Source organism: Triticum dicoccoides, chromosome 7A (genome assembly GCF_002162155.2).
Source record: "Triticum dicoccoides isolate Atlit2015 ecotype Zavitan chromosome 7A, WEW_v2.0, whole genome shotgun sequence".
Classification (NCBI taxonomy): Eukaryota; Viridiplantae; Streptophyta; class Magnoliopsida; order Poales; family Poaceae; genus Triticum; species Triticum dicoccoides.
In genome coordinates, this window is record NC_041392.1 from 126052009 (window position 1) to 126070600 (window position 18592).

The 18592-nt window shown below is 44.6% G+C and overlaps 2 protein-coding genes and 2 pseudogenes across 2 annotated transcripts; 1 reads left to right on the top strand and 3 right to left on the bottom strand.

Moving 5' to 3' along the window:
• Positions 1-181: 181 nt before the first annotated feature.
• On the bottom strand, positions 182-1044 carry LOC119331566. Its single transcript, XM_037604729.1, has one exon. It carries the CDS (start codon positions 922-924, stop codon positions 541-543), a length of 384 nt encoding a protein of 127 aa, XP_037460626.1. The 5' UTR covers positions 925-1044; the 3' UTR covers positions 182-540.
• Positions 1045-2577: 1533 nt separating this feature from the next.
• Positions 2578-9796, top strand: LOC119329875 (G-protein coupled receptor 1-like). Its single transcript, XM_037602972.1, has 9 exons — positions 2578-2864; positions 3794-3825; positions 4143-4312; positions 4895-4989; positions 7899-8000; positions 8145-8201; positions 8430-8573; positions 9040-9110; positions 9228-9796. The coding sequence occupies exons 1-9, from the start codon at positions 2688-2690 to the stop codon at positions 9379-9381; spliced, it is 1002 nt and encodes a 333-aa protein (XP_037458869.1). The 5' UTR covers positions 2578-2687; the 3' UTR covers positions 9382-9796.
• Positions 9797-10069: 273 nt separating this feature from the next.
• Positions 10070-12079, bottom strand: LOC119327631 (annotated as a pseudogene).
• A 1877-nt stretch (positions 12080-13956) lies between these two features.
• Positions 13957-17794, bottom strand: LOC119333257 (annotated as a pseudogene).
• Between the last annotated feature and the right edge of the window lie 798 nt (positions 17795-18592).

Sequence of the window (18592 nt, forward strand, 5' to 3'; positions counted from 1 at the left end):
TTCAGGAAAAAGCATGAAAGTTTTTTATTTTTAGTGCAATTTTCATCAATAAGAGCCATCCTTTGGATTTGGACCATGTGGCTTTGGGGTTGAGGCGTTCGTTGGGATCTCACTCGCAGCAAACGTTCCCTGATATTGTTACGGAAAAAAGTTTGCATGCAATGAGAATAGTTGTGTCGCATGGATTGTAATACTCACTAGAATTTATTGAGTAGAGTCGGATTTTTACATACATGGATGGAGATCCAAGCAAAGGCAGAACTACAAATCACCAACACACACTATAAAAGAGCAAAAATGTTTGCGGCCTTGTTACGCGCGAAGCGCACCTTCGTAGTACTCCCTCCATCCCGTAATAAGTGTCTTAAGCTTAGTATAAATTTTAGAGCTAATATAGTTATAAAGTTAAGATGTTTATTTTGGGACGAAGGGAGTAGTATGTACAAAGACCGAAGGTGGTGCCTCTGCCTCATAATGCCAACACGATAATAAGTAAACCCTTTCACGGCCGACCCACCCACCGTCAGGTCGGTCGGAATTTCAGAACCCGACGGTGGCCATCGGCCCGAACGACGCGGCGCGGGAGCACTCGACGCCGGCGGGCGCGTTGAGGGCGCCCAGGAGCGCCCTGCCCTCGACGAGCTCGCGGAGGGCCCTGGCGTAGCTGGCGCGCAGCCGCCGCAGCGTCCGCCTGTACAGCGCCGCCAGCCACCGCACCCGCACCCGCCGCAGCGCCCCGAAGAGCCTTCTCCGCTCAGCCGACCCGCCGCGGCCGCCTCCATCGCCGCCCAGCCTCGCCACCGCCACCCTCTTCCTCCGCCCGCCGCCCCCGCTCGCCGCTGCCGCTGCCGACGCCGCGTCCGCCCTCCGGCGCCGCGGCATGCGGAACTGCATGGCCCTCCTCGCCGCCCCCTTGTCCACCATGTCGATCAAATCAAAATGTATGCTCAGGGTTGGAGATCAGCTCGCTCCCTCCCTCTCGTTTGTTCATGTTTCTTGCTATGCTACGTGAAGAAGCTATATAAGTGAGGCGCAAGCCGTAGTGCTCTGCCGTCATCTGCGTGCGGCAGTTGAATTTTTGTACTAAGATAACGAAATCTATGGCCTACACAGCTTTAGATGGCGTCTTTTCTTTTGGTGGAGGGGTAGTGCGTCCCACGGAGCGCTCAAGGGCCGGCATTGACCGCTGTGACGTCCATCCATCAACGTTCGAGCAGGTGGTTTAGTCAGTTGGCCTTGGCCACCACACAGTCACCAATAATCAACAGAGCAGGATGCTAAGTACAAAGCACAAACGCCCCCATAATCAGGATGCGCCAATATAGCAAGCCACTGACTCATACGTGTGCGTGTGTGTTCATGGTACTGCGAGACAAAAGTGCTGAGGAACTTGTGAATATGCTATTCCGAGCTCGCCTCTGGCTTGCTGCAACTGCAAGATAAGCTCGACAATGCGTCAGGGTAAACAAATCTTGGTTATGTACGAGCGACAGCCTGAGCTAAACTAAGATTCCGAGCTAGCTTAATCATGGGCGGGCGAACTGACCGTCATTGACTTGACGAGATGACCTGTTCATTTGTTAACAAATGTATGGAGGCTGCTGATTGAACCCATTTCCATGGGCTGCTGGAGCCTGTCGAGCCATTGAAATTGCCCAGACCCAGATTAAGAGCTAAATGGAGTTCATTGTGATCGCTTCAAATTAAGAGCTAGATGGAGTTGACAAAATTGATTAGAAAAGATGTAGGTCTGGGAAGGACAGCTAGGGTGGAATCGGCCATGCAAATAATGCTAGCAGAAAAACTCCCTCGTAGAATATCACTAAGACTTTCCTGGAAAAAAGAACAGAGCTAAGACTTATAAAAAGTCAAATAACTCCGAATACAATTTTAAAACAAGATAATATGTTGAAAAGTATTTTGCGGTTTGCTCAAATCGCCTTACCTTTCGTCATCTACGATTGTAATGCCATGTGGGTATGCAGGTATTGTTAACACACCACGCAATTAGTCAAAACGCCGACAAAGCATTTTTACTTTGCGACAAACAAAGCACTAAAAATTTGTGAACCTAAATGAACTAGATCGACTGACAAGTAAAGCAATTCTAGAATTATAGTGTGTTTTCTCCTCAGGTACATAAGGCGTATCTTCTCTGAGAGAAGAAAACTCAAAATGTACATGTTCGTTTTCACATTAAATAATTACATATAATTTAAAAGAACAAATGTTTCATTTCGACATAATAATAAATAAAAATCATAGAAAATAAAAAATCCAGTACAATTTCTTCCTAAATTTTGGTCTTTACTCCTTTTCCCTAAAAAAACAACTTTTTCTACAGTCTTTTTTTAAGGGAGTTTATTTTACAGTCTAAATTTGTCCAAGACAAACCAGGGCTTAGTTTGGGCTTTTTTTTTAACTCCGTCTCCCCACGAATTTAGGCCTAAAAGTACACACAATCCCAGCCCAGAACACCCATCGAAAGGCCCAATGAAGCCAGAACCTTCGCTGCGAAGGCACTCGGTCCCAACCCAACCCAACCCAACAGCTAACAACTTTCACCAGCCGTTCTCCTCTGCGCCACTTCTGTCCTCCCCCTTCCCTCAAAATAAAATAAAATACTAAATAAATAATTGTCCTCCCCCACCTCCCCACCACCGCAGATCGCCGGCGACGGCGACGCGATGGCAGCGTCGGCGGCGGCGAGCCAGTCCATGAGGAACCGCGAGATCCTCGACGCCGTGGGCACCACCGCGGCGGCGCTCTCGCTCGCCGGCTCCTCCTTCATCGTGCTCTGCTACCTCCTCTTCCGCGAGCTCCGCAAGTTCTCGTTCAAGCTCGTCTACTTCCTCGCCGTCGCGGTGAGAGCATCGGATCTGGGAGCTTTGCTTGCTGTTTTATCGGTTTGGGATGCTGATTGCGTGATCTGGCGTGGCCGCGGCTTGGAATTTGGGGCTTGTGGCGCGATCTGCGAGCAGTGGTTTGGAAGTTCGGTCTGTAATTGAACAATTTGTATGGCCCATAACGCTAATTTAGCACATTATAGCTCATAATGGTTTACTTTTTGGACGTACGAGCTGAAGTAGATGTGGAGAATTTGGTGCAGGAGGTAGTAAGGACCGGGATCTTCAGAAATGTGCGTCAAATTTTGACCCGTGATGCTTATTTCTGCCAGTTGGGGCCATCATAGAGTCATTTCCCCGATAGTTTCGTAGCTGCAGTAGCTTTAGCACGACACTAAGCATGTCTTACACTATGGTTAGCTTCAATTATTGATCAACTTAACACTTGTTTCATAAGATAACCGGAGAATGGTTGAGATCATGTGACCTGTTGCCATTCCCACATGGGCCGCTCCAGCTTAATGAAGCTAAGCGGTAGGATGTCTTCCACATATATACTTGAATGCGGAAAAACTGGCATCCAATAGGCATTTCTTAGATTGTTCATTTGCAAGAGATCACATTGCCCCCTAGCTCTATTTTGTTGTTGAATTTGCAACCAGTGGGATCTATGTTTTTAAGGCGACGCCTTACCGCCTTAGGGAGGGGGGGCGCTTTGGCGCCTAGGCGACGCCTTAGGGACGCTTTAAAAACATAGAGTGGGATGATGAGCATACACCTACTTTTGTTTTGGCGATAGAATGCGGAATTCTTTCTTAGAAAAATGAAGTACATGTCTAGTCAAGGTGCTCTGCATACTAGTGAAAGCATTATTTGAAGCAAGCTTTCTTCATTGCTTTAACTACTGTATGCTTCAGTTTTTCTGACAATGTTCACTTCAATTGCAGGATATGCTTTGCAGCTTATTCACTATAATGGGGTATGTTGCTGTCTGTATAATTTTAATATACTCTCTGCTGGACGGAGTTGCTTCCTGTCTTTCTGATTATATCCACCTTTGCTAATAACAATGACAAAAAGCCACATCAACGTTTTATCATGGGTAGTACATATTTGATATTTCCCTACAATTATCAATAGGAGGGATGTAAACAGAATGTATAGCACTTTTTTCTGCTAGAACAAAACAGACTGCTCTTTGTTCTCTTCCGTATTTTACAATGATATTTGCCATGCAGCTTGATTGCTGGGTTTTGTGGCAGATTAATTTAGTGAGTTTGTCATGTGATGTTGTAGGGGCCCAGCAAATGCATTCTATTGCTTTGCACATGACTACAGTGCACATTTCTTCTGTGTGGCTTCTTTTCTATGGACAACCACTATAGCATTCACTCTTCATCGCACAGTGGTCAAGCACAAAACTGATGTTGAGGAGTTTGGATTCATTTTCCACTTGTATGTATGGGGTATGTATGTTGTTCACCACTTTGGCACTTCTCTGATTTCTTCATGTTTCCAAATTACTTGCAGCGACCTGTCCAACCAGTTAAAAAACATGCTTTGAATAGGTTACATTTTTTAAAACTTCACAAATTCATAGCTGTGTCATCTATGTGTAGCTAATTTGCCGATGAATATGGAATTTTTCAGACAACATAGCTGTCAGTTGTGTTGGATGCATCATGCTATGTCTGTCTTAATATTCAGGTTGCTATATCTCATGGCAACATTTATGTATGGCGTACGTATGTAACCCATTTTTTGTGTAGCTATTTTCAACCCTGCCTATGCCAGTGCCAATTTCTGTTGTTTGTCCAATCAGATGCTCATGCCTATGTATCTCGCAAATGAGCACGAGTGATTTCATTTGCTGGCCTCAGATAGTTGTAACTGGTAATTAGCCATGTTAGTAACTTGTGCTGCAGATTTTGTCTATGTATCATCTGAGTGTACCGCCCTGGGTGCCCTTTATTATATTTTCGGACTAGTTCATATTATGTGTATATGAGTTGCATTAAACATAGAGCCTCCTTTTTTTGATTCCTCAGGAACTTCACTAGTTACAACTGTATTACGTTCAATAGGAAGTGATTATGGAAGGCCAGGGACCTGGTGTTGGATCCAGCAGGGAAGCACGGGAAAGGTACATCTTTCTCTTTTATTAAGAGCTTGTTAATTTGGTTATACACACTCCTGTTGCTTAAACTAAGATACATTTGATCCTATTTTCTTATATTATCAGTGATTCCAAGAACAGCTCAAATAGTTATCTTCCTGAATTCCACTGTTTCCATGTAGCATTTGTACATCATCCATAGCTGTTATCAAACAGTTCAAACTGCCATTCACCATTTATATGGACTAGATGACCCGTTGCGCCCATGGCGCAAAAAGCGAGAGTGAGCCAATCAAGTAAGAATAGTTTAAAGATTGATAATAAAATCCTTGATGCATAAGGAAATCGATGACCCACCACGCCCTTGGCGCAAAAAACCGAAGCAGTCCAAGAATTAGTACCATGTAAGATATTTCATAGATAGCATGCATTCTTAAACATAATGGTTGTATTCCAGTCCAGGGCAGCATGATAGTCTAAAAGCATCAAGAAGCAAGAAAAAAGGTTTAAAGATAGTTCAAGTCCAAGAAAATCCTTAGGGTTATTTACAATAATTTATTTAGGTTCTTTGATTTGCAGCTCTGCAATAGAAGAAAATGCAGAAAGAAGAGCATATACTAATCAGTTGTCTAGCTATCTTGCTCCCTGGCGTTTTTTCTCTCACTCTTCTCCCTCTTAATCTCTCTGACTTCCACCAACATGCGTACATATATATCCATCTAAAATGATCTGCTCTAGCAAAAAGCAACTGCAATGAAAATGCATTAGAAACTTAATGCATATCTTGTTTATGGCATCCTCCCAAGCCAGGAATCATACTATCAACTAAATCATAAGTGGAAACATGGGGTGGAGGTAGAAAAATTGCAACCTCGACATATCCATCTATAGCTTCTTGTTCATTCTTTCTGCATTTTCTTCTATTGCAGAGCTGCAAATCACACGGAAAATTATGTGAATTAATTAGCTCATTTTAGCGAAGCACAAACAATGCCCGTCAAAAATAGAAAAGCAATGTACACACTAACCTGGCTGGCTGTACTCCTCCCCTGACGTTTCAACACAACTAAAACACTCCGTCCATAATATTTTTATCTAGTCAACATAGTAGTATAGCACGTACTTCATTTATCTTGTTCTTCGCTAACTGCATTAAGTTGGTTGCAGAGAGAAAACTAAAGCATACCCGCATCGATTCTTAACAACAGAAGGATGAAAACAGTGTGTCATTCATAATGCTTAGCCTAAGCAGCTGGACCGGAAATAATAAACAGATCCACTATAAGTACCATAGCTCATGGAGATGGATCTAGTAAAACAACAAAGAGGCACCCAGTAGTATGTGGGGCGGAAAAAACTATGCGGCACATGACAGCTAAACCAGCAAAGAAGAAACATGGCTTATTGTCTTACCTATTCTGAATTTCTATCATCTCAAATCTGTAAAGAACACATTTTTTGAACTTCATGAGCCGCCATTGTAACCAAGACCACATGAGTCCTGCCATAATGCCATTAACTAAATTATGTCATCACCTGATGTAATATATATAGGAGAAATTGTATTCAGACTTGAACATTGCTGAAACGGAAGAGGGATTAGTTAAAAATAGAAATCTAATTAAGTGGTTACTTTTGGCATAGCCACAACATATGTACTGACAGTGCAGGTCACGCCCAGGCGGAGGCCGAGGAAGAGCTCCTTTCTAAAGTACTGATCAAGGGCAAGAGCTAAATGTCAGGAATAAAAAGGAGCAGATAATCAATCATAAATTAGTTGTCACACGGTCTTCTAGTGGTTGTCAAAAGCACAGAGATTACCATGCATATACTAATCATTTGAATTTATGCCTTGTATTGTAGCACTTGATATTGAAGATGCCGAGGAAACAAATTAGAATTGTGACAACTGTAGCACTTGATAATCTAATTACTTGTATTGAGAAAACAAATTAGATTATCAGAGAATCAAAAAATCAAGGAGTAATAAACTCGAAGAGGAAGATGCCGAGGACGCAAATGGGCATCCTAGATTGGAGAGGAGGGGGGAGAAGAGAAGGGAAGGAGGAGGGGCACGGCTGCTACCTCTCAACGTGCGCGGTTCCAGAGGGTCGCTCGCCTCCACCCCTCACGTACCCTGCTATGGCTTGAAGAAACTTGGATGGCCACCATCTGCCCAATCGGCGAGCGCCCCTTCTCCCGCCTGCACGAGCCCGCCGGGCCCTTATCATCCATGGAGGTCGCTGTGGTTCTGGTTGATGCCCACAGGCCGCTACTGCCTTTCCGGCCGCAGCCAAGCCCCTGTCGTCTGCATCCAGGCCGTCAACACCTGCCTTGACCCGGCCACTGCTCCTGCTGCCGCTCGCCGCCGCTGCGGCCGTCCCGCTGGGCGTGGATGGGACAGGGGAGCGCATGGGAGGAGCAGAGATGCGAATGGGAAGTAGAGGGGACGTGAGGCTCGAGGAAGCAGAGGATTGGCTAGGGTTTTTACTGCACGCCCTGGGAATCGACCAACCCCACATCGCCCACGATCGCTGTAGTTAGGCCCTTTTTCACCCGTCACATGCGATGCACAGTCTGCAATGTTGGGCCCGCAAGGAAAGGAACCCCGCCCGTCATCCAATGGAGCCTGAAAGCGAAATGTACAGAGCAACCAACGACCAGATTGTTGAAAGCAGCGTAAAAACGTATGACTGTGGTAGATCGTTCGATCCACATTCACCGCGCGAGAAGACCCTCCAGAACGGCGGGTTGCGTAGCGTCCTTTATATGTTCCATTTGTGACTTAGCTTGCTTGGACTACCTTCAGATTTTCAAAGACATTGCAATATATTGACAATCCATTTATATGGTCTTCACTCAGTCCCTGAGATGTAGAAATGTTTTCACTGTATCATCTTCTTAGCTTCCTTCACTAGAATGCCCTTTACTTGCAGATTTTACACTTGATTACCTTTTACCTTCCACTTTGGGGTGCCATTCTCTACAATGGGTTTACGTACTATCAAGTAAACCGCATGCTGAACAATGCGACACGGGTATGCATACAACACACGTTCTGTTTACTGTTTTCTCTTGTATATTGACTATTGAGGGTAGGCTGACTGAGGCTTGTATTGTAGCACTTGATATGTTCTGCTCTTTCTGGCTGTATCGTCTGAAAAGTTTATGTTAATTTGTAGATGGCTGTTGGCATGAGTGATCGATCAAGTCAATCTGACGTGAGGGCGGACAAGAAGGTATATGCATGGTGTGCATCATCAGTTTTTAACCGAAAACAGACTGTTCAACATTGTTAGTCCATAAGCTCCTTTTATGTTTTTGTACTACTTCTCTATAAGATTTAATGATAAAAAATTACAGCTGCTTTTATTGTGAGGAATATGTCACTGTGTAGTACACTCATCATCATGCTAATTTGGTGTGTCCTTGATCAGCTTCTTACCATTATTTGCTTCCCTTTGTAGGCATTTAACCGGTGGGGTTATTACCCTCTGATTTTAATCGGTTCATGGGCTTTCGCGACAATCAATCGCCTGCATGACTTTGCTAATCCTGGTCACAAGATATTTTGGCTGTCCATCCTTGATATTGGATTTGCTGGACTTATGGTGAGTCTTTGGATGCTTTTGTCTTCCATTCTTAGACTAGATGCTTCTGGATTCATATGATGCAAAGTTGCTAACTGGGGTTCGTACTTCCTGGAGATACTGAATGAATCCATGTTAACGTTTTGTCATTCTATTGATAGTTCTACTCCAAAAGATGGGCATGCTTGCGTTCCAACATGTTTATTTCTTTATTTCTTGGAACGAGCCCATGCAATTGGCTTGTATTTGGTAGCCTTCATTATAGAACTAAGTTAGTTTAATAGATTAGGATAAAATCCACCATCAAAATTCAAAACAGGCCTTAGGGTATTTATGAGTTATGACTCCCTCTTGTTGCTGTATTTGCTGGAATCATACTGTTCATCTGTGCCTGCATTATGTACAAAATAATTTCGTTGATAGATTTATTACATAGTTCTCCTATTTTTCATCAATTCTCCAGACTAATGTTCCCCAACATTTTTAGGGCCTTTTTAATTCGATTGCTTATGGTCTCAACTCTTCAGTGCGCAGAGCAATTGCAGAAAGAATTGACATGTAAGTTGTGTTCCATAGACCAACTTTCCGCAACCATATGTTTTTTCCGGTCATGTACCTTGCGCTATTCTGGTTGTAGTTGGTAGTCATAAAGGATCTGTTTCCAAAAATTTCCAGGTATCTACCCGAGAGAATCAAAAGGAGCCTCCCTACTTTGTCAAGATTGAGAAGTCAACAAGAAAATGAGCTGACCTCTCTTATTGTTGAGAGTAATAACACTATAACAGAAACAACAATGCGAGTAACACCTAGGAGTTCTCTAGCTGGCTGAGTTTGTTCATATCTTTCGGGCTCTTTGTTCAGAGGAGGGTGTATTAGTGTGTACCATTTACATCACTGTAGGAGCAGATGCTTAGCACTTACACTGACCATTTGGCAAATCGGGGTTGTCCGCGGTACATAAGAGGTGGTTAGGAGATAGCCAACATTGGGTAGATACTCTGATGTTCATCTGTAGCCTGTAGGTAAGTTGGTGAGGTTGCCGTTATTCTTGCCCGCCCTCGTGTTGTACTTCTTAAGAACTCATCTCATCGGTTCGGCGAAACTGACTACGTACTGATTGCTCTTGTATACTAGGGTATGGTTTCTGCCCAGAATGTACCCTTCGATCTTTGCTTATAACAAGAAAACTGTCCCTTGTTTGTACTTTGGATATGAATAATTTACTTTTTGGCCACTTGACTGCATTTTCAGTCCAACAATTGTGAAGTCATGACAAATATCTTTGATAGCCAAGATTTTAACTTGTAGATTTGGGTTCTCATAGTACTGCTTCTTCTTTTGAAAAAAGCATATAATTTCCCAGTTTCAGCTCGAGTAGAAATGCTGCCCAAATTTGCTAAATGCTCGAAAGGGTTTATGCTCTCCACAAAAAAAAATCACTAAAGTAATTAATGCACTACTATCTTCCGCTCCGTTATACGTACAGTACTAAAAAACAAACAGACCACACAGCGGATACTCATCAAAAATACAAAAAGAACAACTCTTCAACAATGAGTAGAGCGCGGCGGCGATCACTAGTACACTTCAGTGTTGGCATGTATCCTTCTATTGCACTTATCTACTCAAAATCCTTCCATTGGAAGACTTCACTCGGAAAATCAGAGGAAGCGTACTATCAAAACATGCAACCCTTCCTGCTCATCATATACAACTAAAAATTCTCAAATCCTTGCCATATATTTTCAGTCGTTGAGACTACATGGCTGTGGCATAACTGTCCCCAATTTCCTCCATTTTGCATTCTCACAGCTGCTCTCTGCATCACCACCTCCTCGCTTCAGAGTAAGCCTGACGTTGTGCAAGGCTATCCCATGGCAAGGCACAACTCTACTGCAACTGAGCTTGATAGCCTCTCTTGAGGCACTTGTCCCCCTAATGTTGTTAAACAACACATTGCTCACCTCCACGGCCGATTTCTACACACACAAAAAAACACGCTAGATTATATCTATGCGCACAAACAAATGAATAAAACCAACGCAGTCGTCATGTTCTTTAATTTACCTGTTCATTACATGGTGTAGCCGAGTCGCAGTAGTTCTGGTCGATGATGATTGGGTTCTGCACATTATCCATCATCATGTTCTGGAACACGATGTTCTTTGCGTAGCCCCGCCCGCCCTGCCATGTCTTGATACGAGCCCCATTCGTCGTGCCGCGCAGTCGCGCCCCGTCGATGGTGATGTTTGCAACTTGGGCTTGAGAGTTGCGGTCGCCTAAGCTCCCGATGCTTATCCCATGCCCGGTCCACACACGATGTTGTTGACATGTAGGTTCTCGGTTCCATCCTCGATTGACATGCAGTCGTCCCCGGTCTTGATTGCGCAGTCCATGACTTTGACATCCTTGCTATGGGCGATATGGATGCCGTCGGTGTTGGGGCTAGTGCCGGGTGCTGTGATTGACAAGTGGGACATCCTTACATCACTGCAATGCTCCACTGATATGTGGATTTGTTGGCTGTTCAACAGTTCTAAATTATCCACTCTCAGATTTGTGCAAGAATAGAACGTCAAAGCCTGGAATGTGAAAAGAAATTAAGATAGCCAATATGTAATCAAGAAAACAAGGTTACTAGATCGGAATATGCGAATTAAGATGATTGGAAGGTGCACTCACCGTTGGAGCTTGCCTGCATGGCTGCCAAGGAAAAGAAAAGGAACAATTCATATTAGAAAGCTTTCAGGAAAAAGGAAATCAAAGCTGTAATAGTTAAACTTTAAAGTTGACAGTGAAACATTGCAATTTTCTAGTGGTTTTCATTACTGCGCAACTTAGAAGTTCAATATACTTACGAGTTTTGAGTTTATTTTGCAGGAATCCTGCCACCAAATCTTTCCATTTCCATCAATGGTCCCGCCACCGGTGACGGTAAGACCTCTCACAGATCTGAACAAAATCCAGTGCCTAATGGTATCCTCTATCCAGTATGATCTCTTCGGAGGGGCTACCAAAGTACCTTCAATCTGGAATTTGGTACAACTCGTCATCTTTGTTTGCAAAATTTTATGAAAGAAAATAATGCATGCATGTTCTTGTCATTCATCTATCTCACCATTAACGTGATACTGGATTTGCATGGGCCGGAGAAGGTTAAATGCTTGGTTAGGTATTTCTTGCCCCCGGGGATGAGCACGATGCTAGGATTCAAAGAGGAGCAAGCTGCAGCCCACGCCTTTGACAATGCCTACAAAAAATATCCACTTCCATTTCTAGTGAAATGAATTATGCTATGTATTTTGGAAGAGGTGGTTTTGCACTATACTATACAAACCTTTGTGTCGTCATGGCGTCCATCGCCGTAAGCCCCATATCCGAGCACACTGAAAACATGATTTGACTGTAGAGACCGGCCTCTATGGTCAGCCCCATTCGCCGAAGGGGCCACTTTCATGCCTCCCTTGGCAAGAACACAACACAAGAACAATGACAGCAGAGAGAAGAGGGGCACAATGGAGGCCATTTGTGCAAGAAGGAGAATGCCTTCTTAGTATGTGATGTGCTGTTGGTGCAGAAACTGATGGAATCAAGTAGTGCACCGTGAGGATTATTTATAGGCGCCAAGTTGGGTTGGGGATCCTTGGATCTTCTTAGCTCAGGTTGCTTCTGGTTGATTAGGTAAGTTGGCACAGATGTTTGGAGGGTGGCAGCAGAAGATTCTCTTGGCATGGGAGTCAAGATAAATGTGCTTGAAACATTATGTCTGCCGTTACATCCAACTGACCCAGTTTGGCTTGTGAGGTTATTTCAACACTAAGATCCTGACAGCAAAAATTATGGACACCTGGAGCACCCAGCCGCCCACCTGTGGAGACAGATCATCTGAAAATTGCATGCATTTCTTGGGTGCTGCACTCTTCAGATCCACTAGCCTCGCACGGACGTTTGAACCCTTGCAGCTGTATAAGTATAACCCACTGGCTGGTGGAAGTAATGAATCATCATGCACCTTATCAGTGCTAATGACAAATCATCAGGGAAAGAAGGCATGTGAATGCATTTGGACCTTCTAAGGTAGGTATCTTGACATTCATGAACAGAGCTTTCAGTTATAGGATTCTAGCCGAGAAAGGAAAGGCGTGGGGCTCGATTCAAGGTTGGCGATTTGATGGAGATTTCTTGCGCTAACAGTTTCAGCGAGGTCGCTATCTTGTTGCCGGTATGAAGTCTCAAATCCCATGTCTGGTTATATTCTCGAAATGGAGCAACTATAATTTCCTCAGAAAATTGTTTGCTTTACTATGACTTTCAGTAAATAAATACACTGGTTATGAGGATGATGTAGGTGTTTGGCGGTTCATGGGGAAGCACCCTAGCCCTTGTGTACAGCCAGGCTCACCCTGACAAGGTGACTAATTTACTGCCTGATGCAACTTTGTAGTCTCTGTTAGTACTCTCTCATAGTCTATAGATCACTGGCATTGTTTTAAGAGGCATTTTCTTGGTTAGGAAAAGGGAGCTTGATTGGTTCTATGAGGGTGGCGCAACAGCTGCCGTGATCTGATAATGATAAAGGAAAAACTTGGATATATATTATATTACCATGCTGTTAAAATACTGTGTGTACTTCTGTCCATTATGTCCCTTTGATCAATTCCGCTCCAAAAAGTTGAAGTTGTCCAAAATAGTACAGAAAAAAAATTGAACCTTTTTAGCTAAACCACTCATGTTTCTTACAAAATACAAGCATTGTGTTTTGCGGTATGCAGTTGTTGTGAGAATAGATTGCTTCATTTAATTTTAATATGCATGCAGCATGGTAACCAGTATACATCGCTGTGGGCGAGGCACATACTCGCGCACAAGGTTCTGGTCCATGTTAAGGAGTTGCTCGACTTCATGGCTTCAAGACTTGGCGTGGCAGGGTGGACGACACTGGACACAGAAGCGACACCGGCTGTTTTGGCGCTACTAAAATATGTATCACAATGAACTACTCTCTTCGTCCCATAATATAAGAGCGTTGTTAATACTAGAGGGAGTATTTATTTGCAATTCCCGTGTTCTAGTTTGCTGTGAACTGCTCTGTGATGTAATGTAAGCTTGTGGTTGAACTGTGGAACTGGATGGCTGTAGCTTTTGGTTGTGAACCAATGATGGCTGCCATTTCAAATGATGTACTGATGGCCGTTGTCTGTCTCGTGGAAGAGAAGAGAGCAGGTTCGGGACACGGCAGGGCATGAACTGAGATGAGATGAGAATAATTTCAGTGAACAATCATTGAAGGATTTCACTTCCAACTACTACTTTAGATCTATATTTTAGAGTTAATCGTGCATATTGTTGCTGGATAAACTGGTAGTATACAAGATACCAATATCTTCAGCAGAAGCCACAGCCACAAAATCATAACACATCAAAGAGCCACGTTCACAAATAAAAGTAACTCAGTGCACCTACGTAACACAACTAGCCAGATAGCACCAGGCAGGCCAAAGTGGTCATCACCCCCACACAGAAAAATACAGCCCTAAAAAGGATCATCCGCCCTACAGGCTTTACCTTACAGTGACTATATCATCAATCTTTAAGATCACTCTGACGCACTCGCACGCAAGCGAGATGGCGCTCGTGCTCACAAGCAACGGCTGCACGACATTCTCCTCCAGGATGTTTGTGATCTGGCCTTTCCTCACGTTGATGCCCGTGTTCTTCTCACCCTTGGCATGGCGATTCCTTAGTTCGGTAACAATGGCGATTGGCCTGGGTTGAGCCCTGCATTCTCAGCCAATGTGTAAGGGATGACCTCAAGTGCATCAGCAAACTCCTTGATGCAGTAACTCTCCATCCCGTGGAGCTCCTTTGACCAAGCAGCCAGTTGCATTGACATTTCTATTTCTGGAGCACCGCCACCGGCAATTAAAAACCTCTTGTTCACCAAGCACCTTCATAAAAGTAAGCATGAACAGGATCTGAACACTGAAGAAATAATACATTGCAAGCTAAAAGTAGTGCTGTACTAAGTTGCTTCATATAATATGCTTATATGCAACGCCATAAATACCACAAAATGATGCACAAGCTTGAAATACACCATGAGCAAGAATAATCATTTCATGAGGATACATGTCAAATTACGCTCAAGGCCTATACATGGTATGGAACTTATCTTCATACTAATATGCCCACAAGGCCATGAAGACCATGAGGCCAGGTCCCCCCTATTTGGGTAAAAAAGATATGGAAAACCATATACTAGAAGCAGTTGTTACTTCAGTAAATTCAGAAGCAACCATCTAATTATGAATCAACAGAAGTTGTAAGGTAAACCCGCCTGCCCAACATACACGTTCTCACATCTAGACTTAACATGAACTGACGCGTGAACCCACAAACTGTGATGCATTGATCAAACCGAGGCCTACTACTGTGGAAGTGTTGAAATTCACAGGCATAAGATGAGGCAGTCAATGTTATATCCAAAACAACCATATTTGATACACCACACCAATGTTACAAAAGGCAGTAAAAAAGTTGGAGCTAGCTACCAGCTCTCACTACAATTTCCTTTTTAAAGGACATGATGCACACACTACCTGGTTTCTCACATAAACATGCACACAACTAGAGGTCTGAAGCTTATACACTACAACAAGCTTGTATTACAAGGAGGACATAAGGTCCTTTTATTACGACTTGCAGACAGACCTAAACCACTACAAAATTTACCAAGCTGACATTTTACAGCTAAATCTCAAACAGCTAACTATTGCTTCGTATGACTAGCCAAATTGACACTGATATATTGTAACTTACATGCAACTCAAGATTGTACAACTAGCTGACTAAGCGCAAGCTAATATTACTAGCCAACTTACATTCTACTTCTTGCCATCTTGCTAGTGCTAGAACTAGAAACATCATAACCTGCCAGCATGCATGCACAGATACTAACAACTACTACTTGTAACAAGATTAGAACTAATAAAAGTTGCTGCCTAGCCACGCCATGGTGCTCTACTGCAGCACTTAGCCCATAAGAGGTGGTCTACCCATCAGATTCAAGGACTGCGATGCAGAGGGGTGAGGTGAAGAGCGAGGGAGAGTCGCCTTCACTGTGTTCACACAGCAAATGCGTTATTGACATAAAGCACCAAATGTCCATAGTCAAAAGTATAGATGACAAAGGGTCATCATAAAGTACCATGAACAGACATGACATGCAACTTAGCAAATGATAAAGCCTATGGCCCTCACAAAGCACCATGTGCCATATGCCAGCCTGGTGATCAATGGATCACTGAAAGTCACACAAATAGCATAAGAAAGTTAATTGAGCTCGATCAAACTTGGCTCGGTGTCAGACATAATCACCTAGTGAACCTATGCTCCCCGTGGTTCCCTGTGTGTGTACCACAGCATATATATAGTGGTCAAAGGGAACATAGCTATTTTTTCCGGAAGTTGCTCCAACGGTGTATGTGGAAGCAACATAACAGAAGAAGACCTTGTTGATAATGGAAGAAAGAGAACATGACAGTATATGTGCAAGCAATGTGACAGGAAATTGAGATTTACTTGCATGAGGAACACAAGGATCCTATAAATTTTGTGCCTTAAACTAATTAAATCATTTTTTGTGCGTTAAACTAATTAAATCAATTTTTGTGCGTTAAACTAATTAAAACAATGTTGCTTTCAACATGTAAATAAACATTTATTATAGCAGAACAGATGTTCATTTACACAGCATAACAATTTACTGAAATTAACAGATCCAATAGAAAGTTAGGAGTATGATCCTATCATCTTAATCGACTATAATTAATAATTGTTCAACAATGTTGTGCATATTTAAGTTACTTCACATCGTTTACCAATAAGACTTCACAAAAGTCACCATACTCAAATTGACCTAGAAAAGCAGGCCTACAATTGAGAACACAGAAGATTGTTTCAGTGGATGTAACATTACCTGATGACACATAGGGCATCATGGAGACTGCGATCAGCTTCATCAATAACCAACTGGTTGGACCCACGGACAAGCACAGTTGCAGTCCTCTCCATGTCCCTGATGCCAGTGATCTTGGCAATCTTGCCATCTCCGGCATCAGCATAACCAAGTTTATCCTCACGGAAATGCTCAATGTTGGCAATTGGGAGGCAGTTGAGAGTATTGGTGATGAACTCAATCTCGTCCCTCTCTACATCCTTGACCACCAGAATCGTGGCCTTTGCGAGATAGTGCAGCGACAACTCAGTCACGGCATCACAGAAGATGCTCTTCTGGATGAGGAGGACATCGCACCCAGAAGCCTTGATCTACCATCCCTAGGATGTAATTGCGCTCCTCGCGGAGGATGCGGTCCATCTGCGCATAGTCTGACACGATGACGCTCTGCTCAATATCAGTCTTGGGCGGTGAGATCTGAAACTGGATGACAGCAATCTTGGCATTCTCGATCCTAGATGGCCCCCCGGCAGCATGGCTGGCCTTCTTGTCAAAGATAAGGCCGCGGACGAGCTCGGTGTCATCCATGGTGCCGCCGAGCTTCTTTATGATGTGGATGTCACGGAGATCAAGAAGCTCCGGGTGGGCGGGATCGACCACGGAGAGGGCGGCGTCAACAGCGAGCGGGGCGAGGAGGCCGGAGTACTGGGAGACGACCTTGGAGTTGAGCGCGGTGGAGGCAGATTTGACGAGGGAGTCCCGGTCGGTGAGCTCGATGGGGATGGCCATGCCCTCGAGGACCTGGACGGCGCGGGCCGCGAGGCGGTGGAGGGAGTCGGCGGCGGCGGTGGGGTGGGCGCCGGCCGCGAGGAGCGACTGCGCGCGGCGGAGCAGGGCCCCGGCGATGACGACGACGGTGGTGGTGCCGTCGCCGGCCGCCACGTCCTGGGGGCGGGAGAGGTCGGCGAGCATGCGGGCTGGAGGAGGGACATGCGCGAGAGGATGGTGGCGCCGTCGTTGGTGATGATCATCACCTGGTCGCCCGAGGAGATCATCTTGTCCACGCCGCGGGGCCCGAGGGGGGTGCGCACCGCGTCGGCCACCGAGCGCGCGGGGCCCGAGGGAGGCGCTGGCTAGGGCTTTTCAGATTTCGCTTTGGTGGGAGGAGGGAGGGAGGGGCGCTGGATGGACCTGGAGAGTGCGATCGCGGTTTCGGTATATACCGCAGGGGAGCGGGCCGAAACTTCCGGCCCAGGGCCTAGAATGATGCAACTGTCACCGTCATACCTGGTAAGGCGGGAGCAACTAGTTAACGAGCGCTTCTTTGAAAGCCTCGCAACGACCAGCGCCACTTGGCGCGCTCTCAGCCATTCGCCACATGTCACGTTCTGGACGCTTTCTTTGGATTTTATTATTTTTATTTTTCCACACGCGTTTTCAGTTTTTTTTCCGGTTTTTTTTGACATTTTGATTTCCCCCCAGCCTTTCTTAGCTTTTCGATCAAAAAAAGATTTGAATTTTTTTTTGCGCAAAAAGACGCGTTTTTTTCCTTTCGCAAAAATCACGGTTTTTCTTCCGCGAGAGGCATGATTGTGCTTTATCGAGAGTCACGGCCGTGCCTTTCGGAAACGAAAAAAATACGCGTTTTCTATTTTTTTTCTTTTGCGAGAGTCACGGTTTTTCTTCCGCGAGAGGCACAAGCACGGTTATGCTTTCGCGAGAGGCATGGTTGTGCTTACGCGAAAGTCACGGCCGTGCCTCTCGAAAAGGGAAAAAAATACGCGTTTTCTATTTTTTTCTTTCACGAGAGTCACGGTTTTGCTTCCGCGAGAGGCACGGTTGTGCTTTCGCGAGAGTCACGGTCGTGCCTCTCGAAAACGAAAAAAAACACGTTTTTTTTCCTTCCACGAGAGTCACGGTTTTGCTTCCACGAGAGGCAGGGTTGTGATTTCGCGAGAGGCACGGGCGTGCCTCTTTCGGAAAGGGAAAAAACCATGCTCCCGGTTCGGTTTTTTCGCCCGGTTTTTTTCGTCCGGTTTTTTCATGGAAAAAGTTCGTCAAAACCTATCAACATGGGATCTAG

Coding starts and splice junctions, on each gene's coding strand:
- LOC119331566 (XM_037604729.1), bottom strand. CDS start 924: ATGGTGGACAAGGGGGCGGCGAGGAGGGCCATGCAGTTCCGCATGCCG.
- LOC119329875 (XM_037602972.1), top strand. CDS start 2,688: ATGGCAGCGTCGGCGGCGGCGAGCCAGTCCATGAGGAACCGCGAGATC. Junction 8,202..8,429: donor ACGTGAGGGCGGACAAGAAG/GTATATGCATGG, acceptor TTCCCTTTGTAG/GCATTTAACCGGTGGGGTTA. Junction 9,111..9,227: donor ATTGCAGAAAGAATTGACAT/GTAAGTTGTGTT, acceptor AAAAATTTCCAG/GTATCTACCCGAGAGAATCA.